General features: G+C 54.3%; 1 protein-coding gene and 1 pseudogene across 1 annotated transcript; one reads left to right on the forward strand and one right to left on the reverse strand.

Moving 5' to 3' along the window:
* Window positions 1-6,836: 6,836 nt before the first annotated feature.
* Window positions 6,837-11,419, reverse strand: LOC129558072 (ATM interactor-like; annotated as a pseudogene).
* Window positions 11,420-12,104: 685 nt separating this feature from the next.
* LOC129558078 (USP6 N-terminal-like protein) lies at window positions 12,105-21,997 on the forward strand. Its single transcript, XM_088839317.1, is given in 13 exon segments — window positions 12,105-12,175; window positions 12,515-12,587; window positions 13,184-13,304; window positions 14,781-14,872; window positions 15,570-15,650; window positions 15,920-16,117; window positions 16,701-16,810; window positions 18,238-18,568; window positions 19,201-19,404; window positions 19,538-19,591; window positions 19,924-19,961; window positions 21,239-21,339; window positions 21,585-21,997. Coding segments are annotated over 13 exon segments (1,605 nt in total). The 3' UTR covers window positions 21,716-21,997.
* Window positions 21,998-22,497: the final 500 nt, after the last annotated feature.

Genomic DNA, 22,497 nt, shown 5'->3' on the forward strand with positions numbered 1-22,497 from the left:
GCTGGAGTAGAACAGCCTCCAAGCTGTGGTCTCAAGAGTAGAGACAATTAGGAATCTTGCTTTTTGAAAAAGATGTAGCATTTTGATGGCAGAAAACCTAAATATAATCTATGGTCATTGGGACCTAGGGCTCCCCTAGTGGTTCAGTGATAAAGAATCGGCCTGCCAATGCAGAAGATGCAGGTTCGATCCCCTAGAGAATGAAATGGCAACCTACTCTAGTATTCTTGCCTGGGAAATCCCATGGACAGAAGAGCCTGGCGGATACAGTCGTGAGGAGTCAGACACGAACGAGGGCTGCCCTGGGTCTTAGTCAAGGTATGAGGGCTTCTAACTGCAATGGCTTCTCCTGTTGTAGCGTATGGGCTCTAAGTGCGTGGGCTTCACTACTTGCAGCTTGAGAGCTCAGTATCCTGGCACAGGGACTTCGTTGCTTCATGTCATGTGAGATCTTCCCAGATCAGGGAGGAACCCGTGTCCTCTCCATTGCAAGGTGACTCTTTACCACTGGACCACCAGGGAAGTCTTGAGGCTAATGTATTTTAACATTTATTGGTTGATGTTTTTGGACGCACGACGTCTGAAGATGCGATCTGTGACACCAACAACTGAAAAACGTGGGATGGAGCCGTGAAGAGGTGGTTTTGTGTGTTATTGACATTAAACTGGCATGAATCCAAATTTGAGTATTATAACTTTAGGATGTTGAATGGGATCCCCATGGTAACCACAAAGAAAATGGCTATATACAAAAGGAAATAGGAGAGGCATTTAAATGTTTCACTAAAAAAATTAAACACAAAAGAAAACGTAATGCAGGAAATGAAAGACAAAAGAGCTGTAAGGTATATAGAAAACAATTATCAGTGTGACAGAAATAAGTCCTTCTTTATCAGTAGTTGTTAAGAATAAAGGAATTTCTAGGACTTCCCTGGTGGTCCAGAGGTTAAGACTCCTCATTCCCAATGCAGGGGGCCCCAGGTTGATCCCTGGTTGGGGAACTAAATCAGCAACTAAGAGCTCGAATGTCACAGCCAAAAAGACTCCACATGCCCCAGCCAAGATCAAAGATCCAGCATGCCACAACTAAGACCCGCAACAGCCAAATATATAAATAATTTTTCAAAAATTTTTAATGACTGATGAAACTTCTGACATTTGCTACGACATGAACAAACCTAGAGGACATGATACTCGGTGAAATAAGCCAGACGTGAAAGGACAAATACTGTAGGATTTCTCTTATGGGAGGTCCCTAGATTCTTAGAGACAGAAAGTAGGTCGAGGGGGCAGTGACTGGGGGAGGGGTTGGGGAGTGAATGTTTAAAGGGGACAGAGTTTCACTTTGGAAAGATGAGTTCTGGAGATGGATGGTGGGGAGAGTTGCACGACAACGTGAATGTACTTAATGTCACTGAACTATACACTTAAAAATGGTTAGCACAGTGGATTTTATGCTATGTATATTTTGCTGCAAGATCAAACCAGTCAATCCTAAAGGAAGTCAACCCTGAATATCCATTGAAATGACTGATGCTGAAGTCGAAGCTCCAATATTTTGTCCACCTGATGCGAACAGCCAACTGATTAGAAAAGACCCTGATGCTGGGAAAGATTGAGGGCAAAAGGAGAAGGTTGCGGCAGAGGATGAGATGGTTAGATACCATCACCAACTCAATGGACATGAGTTTGAGCAAACTCTGGGAGACAGCAGAGGACAGGGGAGCCTGGCGTGCTGCAGTACATGGGGTCGCAAAGAGTCAGATGCGATTTAGTAACTGAACAACAACAAAAGTTTTACCATAATAAAATTTTTAAATAAAAGAAGAAATGAGCTATTTATCTTTAATGAAGACAGAGTTTCAGTTTCTCAAGATAAGAAGAGTTCTGGAGATGGATGGTTGACTATGGCCATACACAGTGTGAGTGTATTTACACTGTGACCACCACTGAACTGGACGTTTACAAATGATTACAGTGGTAAACATTATGTATGCGAGAGTGTAGGCTCAGTCGCTTCAGTCGTGTCCACCTCTTTGCGACCCTATAGCCCGCCAGACTCCTCTGTCCATGGGATTCGCCAGGCAAGGATTCTGGAGTGGGTTGCCACACCCTCCTCCAGGGGATCTTCTTGACCCAGGGATCGAATCCATGTCTCCTGCATCTCTTGCACTTGCAGATGGATTCTTTACTCACTGAGCAACCTGGGAAGCCCAAATGTTATGTATATTTCACCACAATTAACAAAAGAGCATATTGAAAAATGAAAAGAAGAAAAAGAGCTATCAAACCGCGAAAAGACATGGAGGCGTCTTAAGTGCACATTTGCTTTGTAAAAGAAGCCAGTCAGGAAACACCGTATGCCATATGACTCCAACCATAGGACATTCTGGTACCAGGCTCCTCTGTCCATGGGATTTTCCAGGGAAGAATACTGGGTTGCCATTTCCTTCTCCAACAGAGATGGTAAAATCTCAGTAGTTGCCAAGAGGTTGGACAGAGGGAGAAACAGGTGGAGCCCAGGGGATTTTTAGGGCAGTGAAACTCTTCCGTACAATACTGGGTGGATGGTCATCATTATTTTCCAAAAGTCACAGAACTGCACAGCACCAAGAGGGAGATCCACTCTGATTTGTGGGCTTTAACTAATGATGCGTCAGTCTTGTTGTTGTTGTTCAGTAGCTCAGTTGTGTCCAGCCCTCTGTGACCCCATGGACTGCAGCACACCAGGCTTCCCTGTTCTCTGCTGTCTCCCAGAGTTTGCTCAAACTCACATCCAATGAAGATCAGTCTTCATTCTTTAGCACAGCTGCACCACACTCCTGCAAGATGTTAACTGAGGAAACTGGCGGGGAGGAGTCGGGGAATTGGGCAGGTATATGGAAACTCTGTATTCATTTCTCAGTGTTTCTGTAAACCTAGAACTATAAAACAAAGGGTTATTAATTTTTACAAAATGCATAGGCCACCCCAGCTACCAAGGACCAAGTCCAGCTTGGTACCAGGGCTTAAGACCACGTGACCTGCTGGTCTTAGCCCACCCACACTGTGTCCTCTGCCTGGGACACCCCTGCCTACCCCTCAGGTCTCCTCCATTCCCAGCAATCCCCAGCAATTGAACTCCCCATCAATCTTCATGACCTCTGACCCCTGGAGGCAGGTGGGTATTTAAGTAAGATTTTTGTTTGTATGTTTTGTACCCTTTTTTCTTTTCTTAAGCCACATTGCATACCCTGTGGGATCTGTCCAGGGATTGAACCTGGGTCCCTGGCAGTGGAATCCTGGAGTCCTAACAAGTGGACCTCCAGGAAATTCTTTTTTTTTTAATTTTATTTTATTTATGTATTTCTTTTCGCCTGCTCTGTGTCTTCATTGCTGCCTGTGGGCTTTCTCTAGTTGCAGTGAGCAGGGGCTACTCTCCAGTGGTGAATGGACTTCTCATTGTGCTGGCTTCTTTGTTTCTGAGCACAGGCTCCAAGGTGCACGGGCTTCAGCATGCAGGCTCAGTAGTGGTGGCTCATGGGCCCTGGAGTGTGGGTTCGGTAATTGTGGCACATGGGCTTAGTTGCACCGACGCGTGAGGACCAGGGATCAAATCCATGTCCACTGCATTTGCAGGCAGATTCCTATCTACTACGCCACCAAGGAAGTCCCCCCGGTTTTATATATATATATATGTATATATATATATATATATATATATTACAGTTGATGTATAATATTATGTTACAGGTGTACAATATAGGGATTCATGATTTTTAAATGTTATACTTCATTATAGTTATAAATTATTGGCTTTATTTCCGGTGCATGTGAGTTTAGTCACTCAGTCATGTCCAATGCTTTGCGACTCATAGACTGCAGCCTGCCACGCTCCTTTGTCCACGGAATTTTCCAGGCAAAAATACTGGAGTGGGTTTCCATTTCCTACTCCAGGGGATCTCCCGACCCAGGAATCGAACCCATGTCTCCTGCATCTCGTGTCCCTTTGTAGCTTATTTTATACTAGTTGTACTTCTTACTCCCCTACCCTTATGTTGCCACTTACCCCATCCCTCTCCACACTGGTAATCACTGGTAACCACTAGTTCCCCAAGCAGGGATTGAATCCCTGCCCTCTTCAGTGGAAGCATGGAGTCATAACTGATGAACCGGTAGGGAAGTCTCTAGTTTTTTCTCTATTGATAAGGATGTGTGAGAGTCTGAGGAACCCAAGTGCCATGGGGGATGGACATGAGCTAGATTTCATTTAAGTCCTCTTTTGAGTCCATTTATCTTTGTCCATGTTGTTCTGGATTCACCAGAATGAGCTGATATCATTTTCCTTAAAAGGGGCTGAGGATAAGAGACTAGGAAATAAGGAATGATAAATAGTTCAAAAGCTCCAGCTTCCAGAATTCCCTGGCAGTCCAGTGGTTAGGACTCTGTGCTTCCACTGCAGGGGGCACAGGTTTGATCCCTGGTGGGGGAACTAAGATCCCACATGCAGTGAGGCATGGCTAAGTACATAAATGTAAAGTTCCAGCTTCACTCAAGTTTTTATGGGAACACTTACAAGGCTTTGTTGTTGTTCAGCCACTCAGTCATGTCTGACTCTTTGTGACTCCATCAACTGCAGCACACCAGGCTTCCCTGTCCACCAGCTCCCTGAGTTTGCTCAAACTCGTGTCCATTGAGTCAGTGATATCATCCAACCATCTTATCAGCTGTGGTCCCCTTCTCCTCTTGCCTAATTTTGTCTCAATAGGAATTAGTGTGTAATAATTTATTATGAATTCATAATTAAAAACCTATTTGTGAGCTTCCCAGGTGGCTTAGTGGTAAAGAATTTGCCTGCCAGTGCAGGAGTCACGGGTTCAATCCCCGCTCCAGGAAGATCCCACATGCTGGAGCGACTGAGCCCTGCTCCACAACTACTGAAGCCTGTGCTCCGCAAGAGAAGTCACCACAGTGAGAAGCCTGCACACTGCAACTGCAGAGCCATCTCCTCTCACCACACGTAGAGAAAAAGCCTGGACAGAAATCGCAGACCCAGCACAGCCGAAAAAACATTGAATTAAAAAATAAATATTTGTAGGCATAAGATTCCTTTTTCTGTGCTTAGTTGCTCGGTCGTGTCTGATGCTTTGTAACCCCCTGGACTGTAGCCCTCCAGGCTCCTGTCTATGGGGATTTTCCAGGGAAGAATACCGGAGTGGGTTGCCATGCCCACCTCTAGGGGATCTTTCCGACCTAGGGATCAATCCCAGGTGTCCTGCATTGCAGGCAGATTCTTTACCGTCTGAGCCACCAGGGAAGTTCTTATTCTGAGCCCTCAATAAATACATTCTGAAAAAGATCGGTCAGTATTTCTGGAACAGGTGCTGTCTTCCCTAAAGTGCCCTGACAACACAGGGTAAAAACAAGGCAGGCTGCACACGCCTGGGAAGGCAGGTCCACCCACTGCCTTCAACAGCCACTGAACATGGTCACTATATAAAGTGGAGGGGGCCTCAGACCCCAGAATCCCAAGCCGCCTCCCTCCTGCCGGGCCCCTGATTTCTCATCCAACTAGACACAAGCATCCTTGGGTCAGGGATTGCCATCCCAGGGAATCGGGCTTGGGGCTACTTTTCCTCCCTGCTCCTCACCCCCCACCCCCCAATGCCAAGCTCATCTCTACAGATGGCAGATCCAGCTGACTCTTCAGTTAGCTTCTTTGGGGGTGAGATTCTGGACAAGCCCCATAAATGCTGAACTACAAACCAACCCATATACACCCTGATTATACCCTGGCCCATTTATCCTCCTTCCATCCCTTCCAGGGACCACATCCAGTCATGAAACCCTGCTTTTTAATCCAAAGGAAACAAGTCCAACTAATTTCTCCCACCAGTGGTTTCCCCATAACCCTGTGTGTGTGTGCGCGTGCGCGTGCATGAGTGTTAGTTGCTCAGTCGTTTCCAACTCTTTGCAACCCCGTGGATTGTAGCCCACTAGGCTCCTCTGTCCATGGGATTCTCCAGGCAAGAATGCTGGAGTGGATTGTCATTTCCTTCTCTATCCCCAGGGGATCTTCCCAATCCAGGGATCGAACCTGGGTCTCCTGCATTGCAGGCAGATTCTTTACCACCTGATCCATAGGGGAAGCTCACCCGATCAACCCTAGTTGGAGGCAAAGACCAGGTCTACTCTAGTGCAGTAACCATGGGTCAGGATGCAGAGGAAACAACTGGTGCAGCCCTGGTGAGAGAGAAGAGGTTCTGGCGCCTTCTGATGGTCATCTCATGCCACAACCCATCCTGAGCCGCTCTGTAGCGTCTGCGATAATCTGCCCACAAAAGCAGCTCCAAAGATACCCTTTACAATAGGCAAGCAGATACACAAACGGTGGCACGTCCAGACAATGGCGTACAGTGGACGATAAAAATAAACAAACTGCGGGGGAGGGATGTATAGGGAGTTTTGGATAAGTAGATGCAAACTACCATACATAGAATGGATAAACAAGGTCCTACTATATAAAACTTTCCTGGTGGCTCGGCTGGTAAAGAATTTGCCTGCAATGTGGGAGACCTGAGTTAGGACCTTGGGTTGAGAAGATTCCCTGGAGCTATCTATATATATCTGTATGTACGCACACATATATATTTTTTCGGCCATACCCCATGCTTGCAGAATCTTAGTTTCCCAACCAGGGATTGAACCTGGGCCTGTGGCAGTGGAGACATGGAGTCCTAACTACTGGACTGCCAGGGGATTCCCTCCCTGTTTTTAATTTTTTTTTTTAGATCAACATCTTATACTTTTTAATATATTCACAAATTTTCACACAAATTTCATGTTTACAAGTACAAAAAGGCAAAGAACCTCAAAGAATCGAAGTTACTGTATCATCGACTATATTCAGTAGAATTAATACTGTTGTCCTCCTCCTTCATCTTCTAAATCCAGAAGGGAGCCATGAATCCATCCATGTGGACTCTGCTTTCAGAAGTTGGAGACTGGCTGTAGTTCTGCACACGTTTGGGTTTCGACAGAGCTGAACTGAGATTCCACTGTGTTCCAGGCCAGATCGGCCAGAAGAAAGTCATCCATTGCTCGAGTTTCATTGCTGGTGAAGAATAAGCTCCCCAAAGTTTTGAAGCCAGAATTTGTGGTCTGTGTTTCGGCACTGTTCAACTGAACTTTGTTTTCCAGGGCAGGCAGGTTTTTAGCAGTGGAGATTCCGTCAGTCTGGGTATCTGTGTCAGATGAATCAGTACTCAAGGAAAAGCTGGAATCTTTCAGGATACTTCCCAGCAGCAGACAAGGACTACTGTCTAAAAAGAAGTTCAGGTCCATCTGTTTCTGCATGTCAAAGATTTCAAGGCCTAAGAAGCTACAGTTTCCCCTACAACTGTAGGCCTTGGTAGAGGGGTCTGCAAGGAAGAAGTCAGTTTGGGTTTCTATGTCCAGTGATTCCAAGACTGGCTCAGTGGTCCTGGTGCTAAGCTCACTGTCCTCGGTTTGTGTCTGGATATTTGAGGCTCAACTCTTCGATATCAAAATCAATTGCAGGATTCTGGGCTGGGTCAGATAGGAGCTGGGTGTCAGGTCCAGTATTTGTGTCAGACAAAAGACTACGATTGTCTAGGGTCTGACCAGGCAGGTTACTTGACAAGATGTTTTCTAGATCACTTAATAAATCCATGGTCGGGGTCTGATTATCTGTCATGTTCTGTGATGAAAGCATACTATTCGGTGTACTGAAGTTTATAATTGGTGCGGATTTCTCAATATTTTGAGTTTAAGTTTTAGGGTGGTTCTGAGGTTACAAGTCATGAGTTACAATCTCTGCTACTAAGCTATTGCTTATAATATTGTCTGTAGACCCACCATATGATGAATGGACACTCTCAAAAATGTCTCCACTCATTACAGCTTGGTCCATCTGTATTTGGTCATCTGCTGGACATTGCATTCCACTGGTCTGAGTTTCTCTGGAGATCCCACCTGGCTGGAAACTGGCATCTATAAATGCAGCAGTCTGAGCAGTGATAGATAAGGTTACCTTAGAACTGGGCGAAAAAGTCTGAGTTTGAACCCTAATGGGAAGGGAAACCTGGAAACCAAATGTCGAATCAGTTTGCGAGTAGGATGACACAGAGTCAGGGCTGGCCCACTGTGCAGATGGCATGAACTGTGGTGTGGTGTGGTGTGGGACAGGTCTGTCTGTACATTGATGGAAGAAATGCTGTTCTTCTGACTTGTGTTCCCGGGTTCTTGTAACGGGTTAAATGGAATTTTACCCAAGTTCACTTGAACACCTGTACTAATCAGCTCAACAGCAACAGGATTTACAACTTTTGAAAGAGGGAGGCTCTCCTTGAGAGAGCAGGCCTCCGAATCCAGGCCAAGGATCAGGGTTCCGATAGACAAGGTGAGTAAGTGCACGGCCCCGGGGCAGAGCCCTGATGGTCGACACCCAACACCACAGGCTGGGCCGAGGAGTCGGCTGCAGGCACGAAGACAGGCACGGGAGAAAACTGCATGACGGGGAGTGTAACCCAAGCCGCTTTGGGCTTTGGTAAAAGCAACTTCTGAGGGCACCTTGGAGCTCCTGGAAGAGTCTACTGTTTGGCATCAGAGCTGCAAGAGTCTTCAAAAGAAGCCACCAGCTTGATTTCGAAGTTTTCTAGTTCTGGAGCGTCTGGTCATGGAATTGGTTGGTTGCTCAGTGAATCAACAATCTTACTGGACAACTGCTGGTTGCGCAGGCAGTTTTCCATTTTCCTTTCTGTACTAGGTGGATCCCTGTGTTCTGCAGGGATCTCATGGCCAGTTCAGTAGATGGGGGAACTGTAACGCAGTCCTGCTGGCATAGGGACAGCCACACGTGCACTGGAAGGTCTTGCCACAATCCTCTGCATGTCTTTTCGGGTCCCACTCGGTGCCATATGAATTGCTGTACTTACTACATTTATGCTTCTTTTCAGCATGCATTTTCATAAAATGCTGTTTTATGAAAGAAAATTGAGAAAATTGTCAGGGCCTCTAGGGCATCATTCAATTGGACAACAGTAGGATTTTGGTACAATGGCAACCCACTCCAGTACTCTTGCCTGGAAAATCCCATGGGCGGAGGAGCCTGCTAGGCTGCAGTCCATGGGGTCGCAAAGAGTCAGACATGACTGAGCAACTTCACTTTCACTTTTCACTTGCATGCATTGGAGAAGGAAATGGCAACCCACTCCAGTGTTCTTGCCTGGAGAATCCCAGGGATGGGGGAGCCTGGTGGGCTGCCATCTATGGGATCGCACAGAGTCGGACACGACTGAAGCGACTTACCAGCAGCAGCAGAATTTTGGTACAGTTTTCAGATCTTTTATTGTTGGATTCACTATGCCATCCTACAGACTCTTGGCCAGGTGCGTGTTGAGCGCGGGGCTGCTGGGCAGGAGCTCGCTGCAGCTGCGCAGCGTGTACAGGATGTTGGTCCTCACGGCCCAGGACAGCTCACTCACGGGCGGCTGGATGAGCTCCGGAGCCAGCAACACCGAACCCGTGGGCTGCTGCCTCGCCACCGTGGGTCGAGGCTGGCTGCCTCTAAGCTGTCTGGGGGGACCGCAAGGACCCGAGGCAGCAGCGGCACTCTTTGAGGCTGCCAGGACAGCCGGGGCAACCAAGGGGAGAGCCGCAGGATCCGCCTCCACTGCCTCCGAGGCCGCCATGACTCTCGCACCGCAGCCGGAGCCCTGCTTTTAAATTTTGAGCTTTTTAAGCTTACCTGCTTTTACTGGTTAGGACCTGCACTTGCTGGTGCCGGGTGACACCTGTCCCTCGTCACCTTCCCCTGCCTGGTGACAAGATGCTCCTCTTTCACGCCTGGCCTTCAGGTGCATGGGCTCAGTGCTGCCCCTGACCTCTGACCTGGCCCCTATTGTGGGGTGGAAAGGCAGCGACCCCTCAGTTCTGCCTGCTGCCCACACCCACTCTGTTTCACGTCCCTAGGTGTTCATTCGGAGGACCCTGTGTCTCTGACCTGCTCTGACCCTTGCCTGCCCTGTTCCATCTCTTCTGCCTTGTCCTTGGGTGCATTTCCATCAAGGAGACACGGCTCGAGCAGTGAGAGGTCCGATGGGTAGAAGCATCACCTCGTCTCTTGTAGATTCTTTGGGGACAGAGGCCCCCGGGTGGGTGACTCCATCCTTCCTGGCAGAGGTGATCCTGAGCCCCCAGTACTGAACAACAGCCAGGATTTGCAGTCCCCTCGGGGCTCCACGGAGGGAGTGGGCTGCAGCCAGAGGTCCCCATGTCCCTGTGAGGAGCCTCAGAGCTTCCACACCTGACCCAGAGGAGAGCACGAAGGAGCAGGGAGAGGATGCAGGAGGAGATAGAGGAGATGGAAGATGGAGGCAGAGGACAGAAGACTACAGGAGGATGGATAAGGAGGGAGGAGGTGTGGATGGGACAGAGGAGCTGAGGCAGGGGAGGAGGAAGGCTGAAGCGAGGGGCTGGCCAAGGACTGTACAGCAGCTGACGGAGGGGTAGGGAGGATGGAGAAGTGATGGAAGCTGGGGGGCAGAGGTGGGGGGATGCAGGGGTGGGGGTGTGGATGCAGGAGGATGAGGGGAGAAGGGCAGAGCCTTGGCATCTCCAGAGCCCGGGGGGGTCCAAGCCTGTGCTCGTGTCCTGAACCCCCGAGGCATCCTGTCTGTCCTGCCCCAGGTCGGGCAAGCTGGCCATGTGAGTTCATTTGGCCCGTGGGCTGCAGGGTGGGGACGCAGGGCCTCCCCCCGTGCAGTGCACTGTCCCATCCTCCCCACGTGTCACCAGCTCTATGCTCTCCAGCCATGTCCAGGATGGTTTTCTGTGCAAGTCCAGGAACTGAGGCCCTTCCCCCTTGGCCTTGCTCAGCCTTGTGGACTGAAGGGTGGTCTCAGCAGCACAGAGAGGCTGCCTGAGGTTAAATAAGTCATTCTTTTCCCAAACTAACACCCTTCTGATCGGCTGGTGTGTTGCCTGAGCTGAATCACCAGCCAGAATCAGTGAATTAGGTCCATTATGAGAAGGTGTGTCTCTTCCTAGTGCCCTTGGTCCCCAGTCCTTGCTCTGCCCCCCGAGAGGGGCCATCTTGTGGCGGGGGTGGGGGGTGGGGGGATGGGAGGTGGGGTGGGCAGGGGCGGTGAGGGGGGCATGGTCCCAGGAAGAGCCCCATGGGCAGGAGCTCAGGGCTGCTGCCCTAGAACATGAGCACCCCTGGTTGTGTTTTAATCTAAGTGAAGTCTCTCACTGACACTTTCAGGGCTCCTGGGGCAAATCCGGCTCAAAGAGCTTTCTCTGAAATTCACACATCCACTTTAGCTCAATGGCAACCCACTCCAGTGTTCTTGCCTGGAGAATCCCAGGGACGGGGGAGCCTGGTGGGCTTCGGTCTATGGGGTCACACAGAGTCGGACACGACTGAAGTGACTTAGCAGTAGCAGCAGCAGCAGCAGACCCTTCAGAGGTCTTTACAGACTCCTGCTACCGTCACCACTACATCCACCTGTCACCTCGTAAAAGTCTCTTATCCATCAGCAAATACCCACCCCTCGCCCAGCCCCCTGCCCTGGGGACCCCCAATCCAGTTTCTGTCTCTATGGACCTGGCGATGCTGGACACTTCAGATCAATGGAATCATACAATATATGGTCTCTTGTGCCCGATTTCATTCACCCATCCACAGTGTAGCTGGGGTCACCATTTCCTGCCCGCAGTACAGGAGAGTTCCAGTCTCCCCACATCCTGTTATTGGGAATAAAGTTTCCATGGGTGAGAAGTAGTGTGCCCTGTGGTCTTGATTTGCATCTCCCTGATGGCTGATGAGGTTGGGCAGCTCTCCCTGAGCCTGTTGGCCTTGTTTTCTAAAGCTGGACTTTGGAGAAAGGTCTACCCCTGTCCTGAAGTCTAGAAGTGGAAGCATTAGGTGTGGATGCAAGCCATGATCGCCAAGGGGGATTCCACCCACTGAGGAGACACTCATGTCTGATTTCTCCCCCTATGACCAGGAAGCTGCCAACAGGGAGCCAACTTCCACTTGCTGGGTCCCTGAAGCTCTTTAGGGCACTGGAATACATGGATTTTGTTTTGCAGCATCCAACATGGAGAATCTGGAGATGCTACTAGCCTTGGAACGAGAAGAAATTATAACAAAATATGAGCTGAGACCCCAGCAGGGATCATAGACAAGAGCAGGTGCACCCAGGCAGGGATCTGAGCCAAGGACAGGCAGCTGAGACCCAGCAGGGATCCTAGCCAGGTAGAACTGGTATCATCACCCATCAGAAAAGGTACATTCCCAAGTGGGAATCACTGCAGCCCAGGTGAGCATCCTAGCCCACAGAAGCTGGTATGTCCCAGGAGGAATCAGTGCCACGGATAAGCAAGGGAGGCCAGGCCAAGATAGACCCTTCCCGGGTAGACCAGGGAAGGCCACGTAAGGATGGTCACCAGTAGGAACAGGTACAGCTCAGGTGGGGAGCACAGTCAGCACGCAGCAGGTGAGGCCCAGATGGGCCATGACAGCCCACACGGCCAGCAAGAGCAGGGATGTCCCTGGTGGGATCATAGCCGAAGACGAGCAGGTGAGGCCCAGGTGGGGCCCATTGCCAGGTGTGCACAGGTACACCCAGCGGGAACCATGGGCTGCAAGAGCACTCACATTCCAGGTAGGGGTCACAGCCAAGGCTGAGCAGAGCGAGCCTGAGTGGACATCCTCCCCAGGATGAGTGGGTATGGCTCAGGTGGGGGTCACCGCAAACGGGACCAGGTGGCCCAGGCAGGATCCTAGCCAGGTATGAGGTGAGGCCCAGGCAGATCCCACTGAGTCAGGCAGGCCTGGTGCTGTGCCCCTGGGATGCAGGGTGGGGAGTTGTCCTGCCCTGTCTTTCCTGGCATCTCTTGGCCCCTTCTGGCTTTAGGGCCATGCAAGGTCTCCAGAGGAACCAGGGGAAGATGCGAACCTCTCACTGTACAGTGTCGCCTACAGGCTAGGTTCCTTGTGAGTCACTGGGACGCCCCTCTTTCCCATCCTGGGGGTGGGTTTCCATTGGCAGAAAGACCTCTATGGAATACAAGAAGGGGAGGGACCCCTGGTGGCCATGGCAGGCCATGGCGCTGACGCATCCAAGAGCAGTGGTGGGCTCTGGGTGGGTCCTCCACGCATGTCTGGCTCTTGCAGGAGGTGGGCTACTTCCAGGGCACGAACGAGGTCGTGGCCATCCTGCTGATGTTCCTGAACGAGGACGACACCTTCTGGGGGTTGTTCCAGCTGATGACTGGTGAGAAGCACGCCATGCACAGTAGGTGCCTAGAGGACGGCTGGGCAAGCCTCAAGATCTGGGGTCTCTTTGCAGGGGGCTGGTGGGGCGCCTAGCCCAGGACAGCTCCCCATCAGCAAAGGGAACTGGCTTCCCACGCTGCCCTTTGGGTTCTGGAGCCTCGGCCCTCAGTCCCAGCCTCATGCAGACCACTCTCCCTTCCCTGCTGGTCCTTCTGCTTCAAGCCTGCCATCCACCAGGTGCCCCACAAGCCCACAGTCAATGAAGCCCAGGCAGCAGCACCACCTCCTCTGCCCCCAGCCTGGTTTCAGAGGCCAGGAAATGGCCAGGCACACACCCACATCTCCCCTGGGGGCCACACTCCCTGCCCCTCCATACCAGGCCCGCCATCCCCCACTGTGGCTGCTGTGGGGACGGCATGCCAGGGCCAGATGTCTGCCCACCCCTCTGCCCAGGGCACCATCTGAGCTGGGCATCAAGCAGCAGGGCCTGTGCCCTGGCATCACAGGCTGTACTGCCTGGGAAGAGCATGTCCAGCCAGGGCTCAAGAGGGGCCCACCGGCGGGGGTCACCGCTGGGGGCTCCTGTGGTACTCCACTCCCCTCTGGGCGAGGCTCTGACTTGTGGGGGTCTGGGGACTCCTCAGGCTTCTTCATCCCTGGATTCCTGAAATTGCTAAGATTACAGGCCCATCACAAGCACATTCTCAGCAGAGCCCTCCCCAAGTTGAAGGGACATGTGGTGAGTACAACTGTCGCCTGGCCCAGAGGTGCTGTCCCATGGCCACTGCAAGGACCTGGCGTCCTGCAGGCTTCATTCACTTTCTCCTGGGACCAGGGGTGAGCTCGGGCTGAGCAGGCCCATGGACAGCATGTCCACCATCCCTGAGGGTGGCTGTACAGAGCCCTCAAATAGGGAGGTTTCCAGCAGAGCAGGCAGGCCCTGAGCAGCCCCTGTCCTGCTTTAGAGCAGATGTCCGTGGGGATTTACACACCTACGTGGTTCATGCACTGCTTCATCAACCAGGTAAGGCTGCACAGGGACGCTGGGTTCCAAGGCCTCCCTGTCCCCAACTCCTGATGCACAGGGAGGGACAAACCCCACCCTCAGATATGCCAAGGCCCTCCTGAGGAGCCCTGAGGCGCATCCCAGAACCCTCCTGGTGGGGGCCCAGGGCACCTTGAAGTCCCAGGGGCCCGCCGTTTCCACCTGGCTCCCTTCAGGAAGGGTGGGTCAACCTGGGGTGCAGCTGAGCCATCATCGTGATCTGCTGAGGTGTCCCCACGGAGAGGGTTAGCTGGTGTGCCGTCAGGCCCTAAGGACCCTGAGGGGCCTGGTGGGAGCACCTTTGTCCACCCAGATGAGCAGCTCTGGGACCTTGTCTGATGAACGGTGGGACTGCAGGGACCAGAGGCAGATGGGGTTTCTAATCCTGTGCTGGGACCCACCCCCCGTCCCCTGCTCTAGGGGCCCCTCCCATGCCCACTGTCCCCACAGATCCCCCCCTTTCCACTGACCCTGAGGCTCTGGATGCGCACATCCTGGAGGGTGGGCACTTGCTCGTGGCCATGGCCTGCACTGTCCTCAAGGTGCACAGGAGTAAGTGGGCCTGAGCGCGGAGCACAGGCCGCTGAGGAGGGAGTGCTGGCCACGTGAAGGCAGTCAGGGTGCCCTATGGTGAGCGCCCTTGGGTGGGGCGTTCCCTGGGGCTCTGTTGGGACACATGGACCCCCAGGTGTGGCGCACAGCAGAACACAGCCGCCCCCCACAGGAGGACCCCCCAATATGGGGGCCGAGCCTTCCTTTTGGGTCCCCTGATGACCTGACAGCACCCCCACCCCTAGAGCGTCTCCAGAATGCAGCCCACCCTGAAGCCAGCACCCTTGGGAGGATCAGCCCTCCCCTCGAGTCTCCTGGACTGAGACTTGGCGGTTGAGGGGGGTGAGTGGGGCCTTCTGGGCCTCCAGCTGGGTCAGTACCTCACACCTTGTTTCTCTTGCCTTCCAATCAGGAAAACCTACCTAGTCTCAGCACCCAGGGCTTCAGTATCTGTGGCCTCAGCACTCATTCGGTGTGGGTAAGACTCCATGCGTACTGTACCAGCAGAGGAGGGAGGTGGTCACGGGTGCGGCTGGGGTTCCCTGCTGCTCCACACCCCAGAGCCGTCAAAGTGTCCTTGGTCTGTGAGTGGTCTGTGCCTGTCCTGGGGGCCCTTGAGTTCACGCCCATTCGGGCCACCCTAGGGAGCTGGCAGCTAGAACACTACCACCATGTCCTATTTTCTAGCAAAAAGCCCAGAACCTCCAGGGAGCCGACAAGTGGGCGAAGAAGCTGAGGAGCTGGCAAAAATACCAGGGCAGCAAGAAGGTACAAAGCTGAGTATCCTGACCCTGCAGGGTGCTAGCCTTTGGGCCCCACAAGGCTCGGGAGACTCTGATGCCAGGGCGGCAGCCAGCCCAGCCCAGGACCCCACAGGGAGGGGGCAGTCGGGGCTGTTCTCCACTCCCAGTTTTGGGAAGATCAGGCCCAGCTCTAGGAAGACCCTGCCCCTCTGCAGCACCTTCCACAGGCCTCTCGCTCCGTCTCCTCCCCGGCATGGTGCCCACATCTGTCTCAGGGCTGCTTCTCCCCCATAGACATGCCAAAGGGTGTCCATGGGCATCCCTCCACCACTGCGAGGGCAGGCCTGGTCTCTGCTCTTGGACCTGGAGAAGGTGAAGGCGGAGAACATCAGGAAATACCAGGTGCAGCCAGTCCACCTGAACAGGGGCAACAGGCCAGGCCATCAGGAGCTTGGCGGGCTGCCCCTGGGGACCCCTGGCCCATCCCCAAGGGTGGGGGATGGAGGTGTCAGGCGGTGGGGCTCCACGCTCCTCCTGGGTGGTTTTTAGAGGCAGGGTGTTGGGAGCCCAAGCCCCCTGAGTCGGGCTGGTGCCAAAAGAGGAGTAGGTGACTATCAGAAGGCAGGCAGCGAACTGGAGTCTCTCCTCGCCACGCCCACCCCATCCCGCCCCCTTCTCGCCACGCCCACCCCATCCCGGCCCCTTCTCGCCCCGCCCCGCCTGTTACCGCCTGATGGCAGTGACAGTCCAGAGGGTGTCAGGAAGCAGAGACCCTGCCGCCCTCCCCGCCTCCCCCGCACCTGGGAGCCGCCTCCCCGGACCAGGTTCAGGGCCTGGCGGGAGCTGTCACCTGGGAGGCCTCTAGGGGACACGGGGGAGGGCTCCAGAGGGCGTGGGCGTTACCTTGTTAACGGTCGGGGTTCTGGGCCTTGGACGGGGGCGTCACTCGTGAGCCCCGCTGGCTTCAGAATCAAGCGGGATGAGCTTTCTGCAGAAAACAGCTCGGGTGCCTCCGCCGCGCAGCGCCCGCCCCGCCGCGGCAGCCGTTGGCCCCGCCCCTCGGCCCCGCCCACAGTGCATACACGAGCAGGCCGGGCGGTGCCGTCCTGACGCCAGGCACGGAGACGCAGGCACCAACCGCACCTTCAGGAATAACCTCTTCTTCTGGGAGCGATCCGGAATCAAGTGGGTCCCCAGCTTCCTGGCGGGGAGGCCGTGGACCTGGGTCTGGAGCTGGGGCGGCAGGGTGCCGACCCCCGCCCGTCCTGGCCGTGCCGGCTGAGCCTCGAGCGGGGCGCGGTAGGCACGTTAGGAGCCCGGGCAGAAGTGCAGGGCTCGCGGCGGGTGCCGGTTGGGGAGGGGAGAGTGGGACGGGGCACCGCGGGAGGGGAGGGGCTCCAGGCGGCGGAGACCTGGCCGGACAGGCGCTCAGATGGACTGAACTCGGCTTCAGTTCAGTTCAGTTCAGTTCAGTCGCTCAGTCGTGTCCGACTCTTTGCGGCCCCGTGAATCGCAGCACGCCGGGCCTCCCAGTCCATCACCAACTCCCGGAGTTCACTCAGACTCGTGTCCACAAAGTCGGCGATGCCGTCCAGAGGGGTCAAAATGACGCCCCATCGTGATGGTGTTGCTTACATACTTCTACAGTTTCTATCATTTGTAAAAATAGATTGGTGAAGCCCAAATTCCATCACTTAGGGACCCAGCCCCATCCCATCTCCTGCGTTCACCACATCCTTGACCAGCACATGCCTTTTCATAGCGGACCCAAGACCTCTGGCCTCACCCCGTCGCTAGGCTCTCAGTATGCTTTTTTTTTTGGCCATGCCATGTGGCTTGTGGGAGCTTAGTGCCCTGACCAAGGAACAAACCCATGCCCCCTATGGTGGAAGAACAGACTCTTAATCCCTAGTCGGCCAGGGAACCCCCCCCAACCCACCGCTGCTAGTATGCATTTTAAAAACAAGGATTCTTGGGAATTCCCTGGCAGTTCAGTAGTTAGGACTCCACATTCTCATTGCAGAGGGCCCAGGTTGCATCCCTGTCAAGGAACTAAGATCTCACAAGCCAAGCAGTGGGGCAAAAAGAAAAAAAGAAGTGGGATTCTTTTTTTACACGTGACCTCGAGCCTGCTGCTACACCTGAAGCATTTACTGTAATCCCCTAATACGCACCCAGAGATCACATCTCCCAACACTTAATGCTTTCTGAACAAGCTGTTCCAGTCCAGGTAACTGGGAGTGGGCTGAAGACACTGAGCCAGGGAAAATGTATGGGCAGGCAAGAGAGGGTTCTACCATGACCAATTCAGGTTGCAGGCTATTGGCCTGCAGATCAATCTCACTCTGGACCAAGAGACACTCTTCAGAGCCCCCACCCCAGAGAGAAGAGGGGTCTGGCCATAGCAAGGCAAGGTAGGAGTGGGCTGTGCTGCCCAAGTGGTGACCCCAGACCCCTCATGCTCCTCTCACAGTGAGATGTCTCCACTGAGGAGCCCTGCCACTCCCAAAGCAGGGTGGCCCCAGGACTCCTTGGCTTTGGGGGCTCATTTCTTAAACACACTTGCTCTGTCGTGAGTCAATATAAAGCTAAGAGCATCGGTGTGAAAGAAGCCCCCAAGTCCCCTTCCCCAGGCAGCAGGCCCTGTTCCCCAGCTGGTGGCCTACTCCATGGATGACACTGAGAATATCTGTGCGCCCAGGCCCTGCCCATTCCAGGGGGTCTTCCTGCTGGTCACGAATCAGGAGCATCCAGGAGCAGAGGTGGGAGTGTCAGGAGGGGACAGAGTGGCCTACAGGTGGGTCCTCCACACACGTCTGGCTCTTGCAGGAGGTGGGGTACTTCCAGGGCATGAACAAGGTCGCGGCCGTCCTACTGATGTTCCTGAACTAAGAGGATGCCTTCTGGGCGCTGGTGCAGCTGATGACTGACGTCAAGCATACCATTGTGGTAGGTGCCTGTCGAGGACGGCTGGGCAAGCCTCAAGATCTGGGGTCTCTTTGCAGGGGGGCTGGTGGGGACCCTGGCCCAGGCTACCTCCCCATCAGCAAAGGGAACTGGCTCCCCACGCTGCCCTTTGGGTTCTGGAGCCTCGGCCCTCAGTCCCAGCCTCATGCAGACCACTCTCCCTTCCTTCCTTGCTGGTCCTTCTGCTTCAAGCCTGCCATCCACCAGGCACCCCGCGGGCCCACAGCCAGACAAAGCCCAGGCAGCAGCACCACCTCCTCTGCCCCCAGCCTGGTTTCAGAGGCCAGGAAATGGCCAGGCACACACCCCCACCTCCCTTGGGAGCCACACTCCCTGCCCCTCCATACCAGGCCCGCCATCCCCCACTGTGGCTGCTGTGGGGATGGCATGCCAGGGCCAGATGTCTGCCCACCCCTCTGCCCAGGGCACCATCTGAGCTGGGCATCAAGTAGCAGGGCCTGTGCCCTGGCCTCACGGGCTGTACTGCCTGGGAAGAGCATGTCCAGCCAGGGCTCAAGAGGGCCCCACCGGCGGGGGTCACCGCTGGGGGCTCCTGTGGTACTCCACTCCCCTCTGGGCAAGGCTCTGACTTGTGGGGGTCTGGGGACTCCTCAGGCTTCTTCATCCCTGGATTCCTGAAATTGCTAAGATTACAGGCCCATCACAAGCACATTCTCAGCAGAGCCCTCCCCAAGTTGAAGGGACATGTGGTGAGTACAACTGTTGCCCGGCCCACAGGTGCTGTCCCATGGCCACTGCAAGGACTTGGCGTCCTGCAGGCTTCATTCACTTTCTCCTGGGGGCGGCCAGGGGTGAGCTCGGGCTGAGCAGGCCTATGGACAGCATGTCCACCACCCCTGAGGGTGGCTGTACAGAGCCCTCAAATAGGGAGGTTTCCAGCAGAGCAGGCAGGCCCTGAGCAGCCCCTGTCCTGCTTTAGAGCAGATGTCCGTGGGGATTTACACACCCACGTGGTTCATGCACTGCTTCATCAACCAGGTAAGGCTGCACAGGGACGCTGGGTTCCAAGGCCTCCCTGTCCCCAACTCCTGATGCACAGGGAGGGACAAACCCCACCCTCAGATATGCCAAGACCCTCCTGAGGAGCCCCGAGGGGCAGCCAAGAGTCCTCCTGGTGGGCCCAGGGCACCTTGAAGTCCCAGGGGCCCGCCATTTCCACCTGGCTCCCTTCGGGAAGGGTGGGTCAATCTGGGGTGCAGCTGAGCCATCATCGTGATCTGCTGAGGTGTCCCCATCGAGAGGGTTAGCTGGTGTGCCGTCAGGCCCTAAGGACCCTGAGGGGTCTAGTGGGAGCACCTTTGTCCCACTAGGGACAGATGAGCAGCTCTGGGACCTTGTCTGATGAACGGTGGGACTGCAGGGACCAGAGGCAGATGGGGCTTCTTTTTTTTTTAGATTTAAAAACTTTAATGAAAAACCTTACCTATAAATATTGAACATACAGATACATACAGAACTTGTAGATAAAACTAATACTCAATCTATACAACAAAACAATTGAAGCTGTGCTAAATGAGGGCCCTCAGGAGAGAAGCAGTGAGGTCTCCCATGATCTGGTCCAGATGAGGCTCCTGGTGCTGTGTGGGCTCCATCCCTCTGGGGTCTAGGATGGGGTCCAGGTCTTCAGGGATTCAGCGTAGAGCCTTTCCACCCCAGGCCGATGTTCACACTTGCTCCTCCTGGTCTTTTTCATCATCATTGATGACATTTTTGTCATTCTCCAAAGAGATAACAGGAGAGTTATCTGACATCTCAGTATTCTTGCTCACTGTCGCTGAACCTTCATTATCTGTCAGGTATTCATCTGGTGTCTGAGGGCAGCAGTCGTGTGGAGAGGCTGCATTCTCTTCAGCTTCACTGCTGCTGATACTTTCCAGGAAGCAGTCACTTTCACATCCTGAAAGGGCCACCTTGGAGACACATGGAGTCTCTTCGGTCCTGTCACAAGCTGGGTTGACTGGCAGGTCCTCAGTGAAATCATACTCATTGGCTGCTCCGGATTCCTTCAAGGTCCTCAGAGGCTGCTCCTCAGCCCAGGCCTGGCACACTTTCACCACCAGGACCTTCTGGGGAGCGTGTTCATAGGCTGCTCCGTATGCCTTCAGGGTACACAGATGCTGTTCCTTAACCCAGGATTGGTGCAGTTCCACCATCAGCTCCTCCTTGGGATCACAGAGGTGGGCAAAGCCTCTTCTTCCAGCTTCGAATTGGAAAGCTCCTCCAGCTGTCCTCAGGGAGCTCTTCAACTGTGTCCATTGTAGGGTGCACCCTATTTCGTGGCCAACTACAAAACCTCCTGACCCAGCTGGTAGTGGATGTTCTTGACCTCTGAGGGGTGTTTCTTCTAGTCTTCTGGACAAAACATCCTTGAACGTGGGGTAGCTCCTCTCGGCCGCCAGCCCTGACCTCGGGGTTGGGTAGCTCCACTCGGCCTCCGGCCCTGACCTTGGGCGTGGGGTAGCTCTTCTCGGCCACGCTTCTGCACGTGGTCGGTTGTGCAGCCGTCTGGCGTCTGCGCACCCGGAGCCAGCATCTGGCGTCTGCAGATGGGGCTTCTAACCCTGTGCTAGGACCACCCCCCATCCCCTGCTCTAGTGGCTCCTCCCATGTCCACTGTCCCCACAGGATCCCCTTTCCGCTAACCCTGAGGCTCTGGGATGCCCACATCCTGGAGGGTGGGCACTTGCTCGTGGCCATGGCCTGCACTGTCCTCAAGGTGCACAGGAGGAAGTGGGCCTGAGTGCGGAGCACAGGCCGCGGAGGAGGGAGTGCCGGACACATGAAGGCAGTCAGGGTGCCCTGTGGTGAGCACCCTTGGGCGGGGCGTTCCCTGGGGCTCTGTCGGGACAGATGGACCCCCAGGTGTGGCACACAGCGGAACACAGCCGCCCCCCTAGGGAGGACCCCCCAATGTGGGGGCCGAGCCTTCCTTATGGGTCACCCGATGACCTGACGGCACCCGTACCCCTGGAACACCTCCTGAAGCTGCCCCTGGAAGGCCTGAAGGAGTTCCTACAGTACACGCTGTCCTGGGCCTGGGCCCTGAAGGATGAAGCAGTGCTCATGCAGCTGTGGGCCTCCATGGCTGAGCTACCAGGATGAAGTATGACCTGCCCCTGCCCAGGTGGGCTCAGCCCTGGTCTCCCCCTGAGTCACCCTCTCAGGCAGTAGGGGGTGGGCAAGCCCCGGGCCTTCCCCTCACCCCCGGCCATTTGCTCTTCTGGGCAGCCACTACAGAGCCCAGAGGTTGGTGGCCTAGAGGGCTGTTCTCAAAGCTGGGCCAGCTCTGCCATGCCTGGCCCACGGGCCCACCTTGTGCAGACCAAACATCCTGGAGGAGAAGCTGACTCTTTCTGTCCACTTACAGCTAAACCTGAGGAATTCCCAATGTGGCCCCTGGGCCTGGAGTGACTGGCCTCTCCCGACCCCTCCCAGCATCGGAACACACCGTGGAGAGGAAGGGCTAGCCCTCCATGGCTCACCTGAGCAGCCGGGACCTTCACCTGGCCAGGCCGTCCCAAATGCCAAGGAGCAGCCCCCTGAGGAGGCCACAGCTGCAGGCCTGGCTCTGGGGGCCTGGAGGCTCCCAGTCTGGCCTGCCTGGCCGCCCCCCACCCCCACCCCCAGGACAGCCCTTAGGATCGCCTGTGGCCACGGCGATACAATTCCCTTCCAAACCTCCCAGTGATCTGTGAGGCCACAGGCAGGTGGCCTGCCGGGGTCCAGCCTTGGCAGAGTCCAGGGGTACCCTCAGGATGAGCGGCGTTGGCGAGAAAAGAAAGAAAAAAAAAGGCGAGTCGAGTCTTGGTTGAGTGCAGAATCAAGACTGCTTTATTTTTTACATCAGTGCTTATATACCCTAAAACCGGCAGTACTAAAAAGGG

The sequence above is a fragment of the Moschus berezovskii genome, chromosome 8, assembly GCF_049115385.1.
Source record: "Moschus berezovskii isolate FMDL1 chromosome 8, NW_MosBer_1.0, whole genome shotgun sequence".
NCBI lineage: Eukaryota > Metazoa > Chordata > Mammalia > Artiodactyla > Moschidae > Moschus > Moschus berezovskii.